Consider the following 8130-nt stretch of genomic DNA (forward strand, 5'->3'; position numbering starts at 1 on the left):
TACAACTAGCGAGCTCATAACAATAAGTTCAAATTGACATTGTGGCTCTCACTTAAAGTCAGACACACTTGATGTTAAATTTTATTCATATCTCTTAGATCAAAATATTTCCCACAGATGGATCCTCGACGTAGTGCCTCCTATGTAGAGGGTCACATCACTGAACTCATTTGAGGTATTTATCTTCTTTCCTAAATTAGTTTATTAACTTGAACTATTATTTTCTTGAGAAGATTAGCTTATACATTGACTTACTCTGTTGAAGATCCACCGTAATGGAGGGAAAGAGTTCCTGCTATGTTTTTGGTGATCTTATTTGATCAAACTCATATTATATTCACTACAAGAGGTTGTGTGCTCTTGTGACGTTGTTAGCGATGGAAATACATTGGGTTTTTATAACCCCAGGCGTCGCTAAAAGCGTCGATACAGGGACGTTGCTATATGCGTCGCTATAATAGTCGCTATACGCGTCGCTATAAACGTCAACTAATGATTCGAAAAACATAAAGTATAAATCTATTTCTCAAGTAGCTATACAATCCATAAGCATTGATAAGTAAAGATTATTAAAAATACAATTGCAAATCTGCACACAAACATGGATAATATAAAGGAGAAACTAAAGATCACACAACCCAAAAAGTAGTGTTATCCACTGAGGAGACAAAGATGAAGCTTGCCCTAGAGTGACGGATGTAGATACAAGCCGGGGGGAAAAAACCTCCTAGTAAAGAGGGGAAAAAGTGCCCCGGAAGTCCTAAGTGTGCTCATGCACTTCACAAAGATCTATGCGATTGGAGCATCCATAGTCTTCTTTACCTTGTAGACTCTCCTTTCCTTCATTCATTTCCATGCCTCAAAGTATGCATCCCAATCCACTTTGTGTGGAATTTTTTCAGGCAATAGAGAGGTGAACATAAGTCTATCTAGCATTTTCAAGCTAAGTGAAGCTCTACCATGACTTTTGATCTTATTCTGCTTAGAAAAGCCTCGTTCACACATAACTAATCTTGCTGGGAGAACCATAATAATTTGAAATAGCTTGAATATTTCAGGAAACATTTGTCTCCATTCTATCTCACCACTGCACTGAGCCCATGTCTCAAAGAGCCCCTTCGTTGGATAAGAATTCATCATGTATGTCACAAATCGAATGAGCTCACCCTCACACCTTTCTTTATCAATGAAAGATGGACTTCCCATGCAAAATCTAACACAAAGATTGTCAAGCTTATCTTTTGCAAACTGGCCTCTATCTTTAACGTCGTTTGGATAATTCCTTGGAGAGAACAACTTCGCAGCATTAAATAGTGCATTGTCAAAAAATCGCTCGCTTACTTTGGCCAACAAATCATTTACAAATTGTCTACCCAATTCAATACTTGCCTCTAATGTTCCAGCATTAGAACTTTCAGGCAAGCTTTCAAAGCGCAACTTATGAACACCGATTACATTTTCATTTTCATCTTTGAATGTAAGCTCACCCGCAACAACATTTTTCAAAAACAATTTCAAGCATTTGGAACCATCTCCAAATTTATGGCCCAAGTACATCGTAGAGAGAGTAGTGAGTGTTGCATCAATCTCACGTCCAATAGACGTAATATCTACATGCTCTTTTTGAAACATTAAGTTCAACATATTTACTTGCTCAAGCAAATCTGCAAGAAAATGCATCAAAAATTGTACTTGAAATGATGTTGCCTTTTCATACATTCTTGAATACTTTCCAATCGGCAAGTAAAACTGGCATGATTTTTACTAGGTGCATCATCACTTTTCCACGTGACAACCATCTAACTCCATGCATTTGCAAAATTTGATAATGTTTCATATGAAACATGTCATATAGTTCGCAAATCTCTTCTCTACATAGAGTAGAATGGCCAATCCACTCTCTCACCTTATTTCCAAATTTGTCTACATGCACGAATTCAACAAAGTTTTCACAAGCATCCTTGATGGCAAGATTCTCCCTATGTACAATGCAATGCACGCCAATGATATGAGGCACCACTTGCCGTAATTTTTCCACTACACCCTCTCGTATACCCACCATGGAGCTTGCTCCATCGGATGCAAAGCCAACAAGTTTCTTAACATCTATTTTCATATCCACAAAGAGTTGCATAATGCCATCATACATAGTTTTGGATTTTCCATCCCTAACATGTACCGATCTCACAAAATGTGTCATAGGAACACCATATCCACCATTGGTAAGATACATGATATAGATGATGAGATGTTTCTCATACTGACGGTCTGTACTCTCATCTATCATGATTGAGAAAAAAGGACTCTTGCATATGTCCTCCTGCAAAGTTTGCCATGAAACTTCATACATTGCTTTCAGAAACTCTCTTGCGGCATTTGCATTTGTGTACGAGGAATACTCATTTGTCGAAGGCATCTGAGGAGTCCCCATAAACACATGGAACTTACATTCTCTCTCAAAGGATTCAATGGAAGCATCGTGCACTACTATGTGCCACAAAACCTGTAATACGCTAATGATGCGATTCTTCTCGGCATCGACCATTAGCTCTACATGCTTCTCTATGATCCTTTCCGGCATCTTGGACAACATAGCAAGTTTCTTGAGTGCATTTCGATGAGGGTCAGAATTCTCATGATCACGCAATGCCCCTTTTTGAATGTTGATGGCACCAATACTAGCAAAACGACCTTTCTCTTTAGCTTCCACACATGTAGTACATTTCGCGCGCTCTATGCCATCACTATCAATAGTGGAATAAGCCCATGTATCGCTAATGCTCCATGAAGAAAGAAAAGTGCCCTTGTATGCATCTTTCCTCTTCTTCTTATCTTCCGACTCACTCGGAAGCTCAATTGGGTCTACATTCAAATTGACTTGCAAGGCAACTTGGGACGTGTCACCCTCCCTTCCCCTCTTTGTCAAATTGAAAGCTTGGCTCAACGACAATTGCTTAGATGCATTATTGCTCGACTTGGGAGCCATTTTGGACTGTTAAAAAGATCCAAAACTCAATAAGATACAATAGGAAAAAGTTGAGCAGTACTTTAGTAAGAATTAAGTGCTAGTTAAATCTGTAAAGGTACCACGTTTTTATGGACAAGGCTTATGTAAGAAACTTAAAAGCCGGAAGCAAAGCTATTCACTACTCACACAACTCGAAGAGATGAAAATACACTTAAAAAGTTTGGTCTACTTGTTTTTTTTTCGGTCGTTGATGTTGAAGTCCGGACAATAGATCTCGAGATTGTGAAAGTAATGCCTCCAATAACACGAAAGACAAGAAAACCGTATCCTAATGCAAGGAAAAAGAAAACTTATTGAGCTCTTTACAAGTTGATTTGTTTTTCTAAATCACAGTAAAAATAATACCCATCACTGACTTGTAAGTTGTAAATACAACAGACGACAGACGTTACTCTGGATCAGTCTGTGTGTGACTGTAGTTTACACTTTGGAATTTAAATTTGGAAATTTGGAGTATTAGCTCAAGAATAAGCTGCTTCACTGAATAATCTACAAAGCTGTGAGCGCAGGGCTGAAGGGAGGCTCTTGGAGAAATCTTTGAGCGCAGGCTGCGCAACTGCAAAGGGTTGAGGAGAGGCGCTCTTGAAAGCTGGCCGTTGGAGGCTGGAGCCTTGTGACCTGCAGACGGGAGTCAGAGCTGTGAGCACAGCTGCGCAGGGCTGAGCAGTGAGGCTTGAGTGGGCTGCACAGTGCGGAGGCAGCAGGCTCTTGAGACTTGGAGAAAGCTGTGCAGTCCACTGCAGTGTGAGCCTTGAGGCACTGAGGCAGTCACGAGAGACTCACGACTCACCGAGTCATCGACTAACTAGTGTGAGAGAGTTGCGCACTGCGCAGTGCGAGTGAGCGATTGAAGACGCAGTTTCGAAATTCGGCGCAGTGCGCTCACTGAAGTTTGAGCTTGAGACTTCAATGTGGCTTCAAATCAAGGCCTTTTTTGCCTACTGGAGCTTGGACCCTTAAATTTTAATGAAGTCCAAACTTCAAAGTCCCAACTCCTGGGACCTGGAGTCCAGAGTTTAGACACTCGTCACTCACTCGTGCTCTCCGAGTGTATATGCATACATTTATGTATATATGTAAATATATTATATGAATTTGTAAGTATTAGTCCTTGAATGGCAATTTGCCATGCTACCCTTCATTTGAAGGACATTTTAAAAGGCACCCTTCACGCACGAAGGGAGATCCAAAAAATTGACCTTCACTTCACTTGAAAGGGATTTAAGAAAGAAACCTTATCTGAAGGGTTACAAGGCCTCCGAAGGGCACCGAAGCCTTGGCATAGCCTGCAAGTTGCCAAGGGAATGGACAGGGGCGGTGAAAAGTTTCCCCTTCCTATGCTTGTAGCGTTGCAAGCACGAAGTGCTTAGAGCTGAGTTGCACCTCAGACGAGTGGGGGGAATGGGGTGAAGGGGTTTGCCACAAATAGAAAATCCGAGGAGTTTTGCTGAAATGTCGAAACCCTGCAGCAGTTCTACTAGCACGACGAAAAAGCAAGGGGCTACGCTATTTTTCTGCTGGACCTTTTACCTCCTTGATTCTCGTAGGTGCTTCGCCAATGAAAAAGCGTCAGCTCAGCTGATTCTTCTCCAGCCGCTTTATGCAGCTCTCTCCTGGCTTGAACCTCTCAATTCTCGCTTCCTACTCTCTACCCAGAGGGCATCCCCTTTCAAAAGACCACATTTTTGCTGTGGGAATTCCAAATGTGGACGGCGGTCTCTTCTTTCCCATCCTGAGCTCTCCCTTCTTCAATGATTCCTCTCAAGCCGCCCCACCTGGTTTCGCCTTCGGTCTATATGGCTCGCCGTGCAACAGTGCCGTTTGCACTCTTTACCTGGCTGTGTGTGCGGGGTATTCAGGCAACACTGAGCCCGACGCGTTGCAGCAGTCGGGCTTATTCTTCCCTCTAAGTACTCCTGCAGGGATTAAGGTTTATCCCAGCTACTTCACTCAAAATGGCATTGTGGTTCCCTTGTGGATCGCCAATGGGGATAGTCCCATCAACAATGCAGGGGATGCCTCTCTAGTGGTGGTGGCAGCTCAGTCCGGCATGGAGCTTACAAGCATCAACTCTGCCTACACTGCCAGGATGGAAAAGGGGGGGTTGGCTCTCTTTATGAATGACATGGGAGGGAAACTCCCGCCCTACTGGATCTTCCCTTTCCTCCGAGATCCCGGCGGGCCCTTGCAGTCACAGAGAGAAGCCGCAGCATGAATGAATTGATTTCTTCAGCTCCATGCAGCAATGCAAGCTACTTGGGATTCCAAGTTGTCACTGGAAATAATGAAATATCTCTTGTTTTTTCTGTGGAGCCAGAATCCTGCAGATCCAGCTTTTCTAATCAGTATTTTTATCATTATCTCATAACACCAGTTACTTTGTCCTGGAGCTTTCTTCGGCTGGAGCTCGATGGAAGGCTTTACATCTATGGCATCACAAAAACTTACCCCTACCGTTCTGCACGCGTACCTGTGGACCTTCAATTTCCAGGAATCCAGACATTCATTAGATTACCAGACTCTGGTGACAACCTTGAAGTGGCCAAACCCACAAGCATGATCACAAAAAGCATGCCCCAGCTGGAGGATGCACAGCCTGTCCTACCATTTTGTGATGTACCACTGGCCTATGGACCTCTCAGTGTGTGTGAGGCTGCCAGCAGAACCCCTTGCCTCTGCCCTGACGAATCATCGTTTGAGCCCATCAACACAGCAGACATCACCCAAGGTTGCCAGCCTCAGTACACCAGCCTGCCTCTTTGCCATGGCGGTGCGTCAGCAAGTACTCACCCCATACATACCACTTTCTTGGAGTTGAAGTCCACGGCAAGCGTCTTCCTCTTCAATGAATGGACCCTCAACTCCACCAACGATGTTGATACTTGCAAGCAGGCATGCGCCTCAGACTGTTCTTGCCTTGGTGTTTCCTATCATGTAAGCACCTCCTTTTGCTTTCTCATCCAGCACAATATCAGCTTAGTAACTGTCCTTGATGCAAATATAACAATCTGGAACTACACAGCGACATCCATCGACCATGTCGCTCTAACCAAACAGGTTTATGCAGATGACTATGTCACACACTTGAAAGTGGGTAACTCACTAATGCCTCCTCCACCTGGGTTTTCTACAAACAATATTGAGCCTACAGTAAAAGTACAAAACCCTAGTAGTGCATTCCCCTTGCTGAGCCTGATTGGGATCATACCCTTACGTGTTTTCTTTCTTGGGTCAGGAGTATATGGGCTCACCAAAAGAAGAAGAAAGCTTTTACAAGAAGCCAAAGAAGAGGAGGAGCTTCGTGACATCTTGCCTATTTTGCCTTCTAGGTTCTCATACAAACAGCTCAACGAAGCAACGAAGAGCTTTAGCAAGCTCTTGGGTGCAGGCGGATGTGGCTCTGTATATGAAGGCATACTTCTAGATGGGAGGAAAGTGGCAGTGAAGGTATTGGAGGGTGTCTTACAAGGAGCACGTCAATCCAAGGAATTTTTAGCAGAAGTAGCCACGGTAGGGCCCACGGGTCACCACAACATAGTTCGCCTTGTCGGCTTTTGCTGGCAGGCTTCGCATCGGATTCTTGTGTACGACTCACGAGTATATGGAAAGAGGGTCATTGGACCGCTGGCTCTTCAGTGGGGTCGAGGGGGACATGTTGCTCAATTGGCACAGACGCTATGATATAGCACTGGGAATTGCACGGGGCTTACAGTACCTACACGAGGGGTGTGAGCAATCCATCTTGCATTTTGATCTCAAGCCTCAGAACGTCCTCCTGGATGATGCATTTGTGGCCAAGATATCTGATTTTGGGATGCGAAGGTTGTTGTAGAGAGACATGTCATCAGTGATGACCGGGCTTAGGGGAACGCCGGGCTACATAGCTCCTGAGTGGCTCTCTCATGTGACCGTAAGCAAGAAAACTGATGTATACAGCATGGGAATAGTGATGTTGGAGATTGTGGCAGGCAGAAGGGTTTTGGACTACTCACTATTCTGTAGTTCTTCCTTAGGCATGGATTCATCACAGGAAGAGACATGGCATTTACCAAGCTGGGCGTTAAAGAAGCTGGATCAAGGCATGCTGATGGACATCATGGACAAGCGACTCTATTTGAATGGCTTCGATGAGGTGCAAGTTCAAAGGCTACTCTACATTGCCTTCTGGTGCATTCATGAAGACCCTGCAATGCGGCCTCATGCGGCCACAGTAATGCAATGGCTAGAAAACATTGATTTGCCGATAGATCAACCTCCGTCGACAACAGCGATGAATTCAACAATGAAGCAGCATGCGCAAGCTGCACTCAATAGCAGCTCATGAATGTTTTAGGGTGGTGTAATATAAATCCATTGTATATTTGTATTTTGATTTCATTCTGCATTGCTGAATTTTGGATGCTAAATGTATAGATCACATTATAGACAAGAAGTTTTAGACAAATTCTCACATTGTGGATTATGATGACATCATGAGCTATTGTAATAAGGGATGGAGTGCCTAGCTAGCTAGGTATGATAATTGGGGTGAGTATCGGTATCCCCAAGCACGGAAAGGAAATACTACTTGTGTAATTTGTCTTTCTCTAAACTACTACTAATCTATATGTGCATCTTAGCAGTCTTCATCTTATGGCATTCGATGTGCTATTGGTCAGATACATACATCTTTATTTATCTCATGAAATTGCTTTTATAGAGAGGCAAGGATGATTGATTTGATAATGTATCCGTCCGTCTGAGAGAGAGAGAGAGAGAGAGAGGGAGAGAGGGTTTTTGGGGGTCTTTTTGGCCTCTGGAAGGCCATAGCGTTCATTGTGCAAGGTTGTTGCAACATCGAGGCCATTGGATTCTTTGGTTGGATGAACGCCACATGGCAAGGGTCTTTGTAAAAATAACTTTGTTGTCCCTTCAATTGTTTCCTTACATCTTTGAGAGATAGGTGTTCCTAAGGGATTCAAAAGTCCCTAAGGGATTCAAAAGTCTTGTGAATAGAAAGCTAAAACTTTGGAATAGAAAGCTATTCTCCAAGGTAGCATTTAGTTTGTCTTCATGCTTGAAAATGACTTTAGAGACTAAAACATTAAACAAAATATTCAAAG

The 8130-nt window shown here is 43.3% G+C and overlaps 3 protein-coding genes and 1 pseudogene across 3 annotated transcripts; 3 read left to right on the forward strand and 1 right to left on the reverse strand.

Moving 5' to 3' along the window:
* Nucleotides 1–846: 846 nt before the first annotated feature.
* Nucleotides 847–2986, reverse strand: LOC147439207 (uncharacterized). Its single transcript, XM_086483986.1, has 3 exons — nt 1907–2986; nt 1718–1799; nt 847–1664 (listed from the first exon to the last, which is right to left on the reverse strand). Exons 1-3 carry the CDS (start codon nt 2984–2986, stop codon nt 847–849), a joined length of 1980 nt encoding a protein of 659 aa, XP_086340112.1.
* A 1287-nt stretch (nt 2987–4273) lies between these two features.
* Nucleotides 4274–5243, forward strand: LOC147439208 (uncharacterized). Its single transcript, XM_086484269.1, has one exon. The coding sequence runs from the start codon at nt 4629–4631 to the stop codon at nt 5241–5243; it is 615 nt and encodes a 204-aa protein (XP_086340395.1). The 5' UTR covers nt 4274–4628.
* LOC147439209 (G-type lectin S-receptor-like serine/threonine-protein kinase SD2-5) lies at nt 5240–7641 on the forward strand (annotated as a pseudogene).
* On the forward strand, nt 6879–7352 carry LOC147439210 (G-type lectin S-receptor-like serine/threonine-protein kinase SD2-5). Its single transcript, XM_086483987.1, has one exon. The coding sequence runs from the start codon at nt 6879–6881 to the stop codon at nt 7350–7352; it is 474 nt and encodes a 157-aa protein (XP_086340113.1).
* Nucleotides 7642–8130: the final 489 nt, after the last annotated feature.

The sequence above is a fragment of the Adiantum capillus-veneris genome, chromosome 16 (genome assembly GCF_014529385.1).
Source record: "Adiantum capillus-veneris isolate H3 chromosome 16, ASM1452938v2, whole genome shotgun sequence".
In the NCBI taxonomy this organism is placed as follows: Eukaryota; Viridiplantae; Streptophyta; class Polypodiopsida; order Polypodiales; family Pteridaceae; genus Adiantum; species Adiantum capillus-veneris.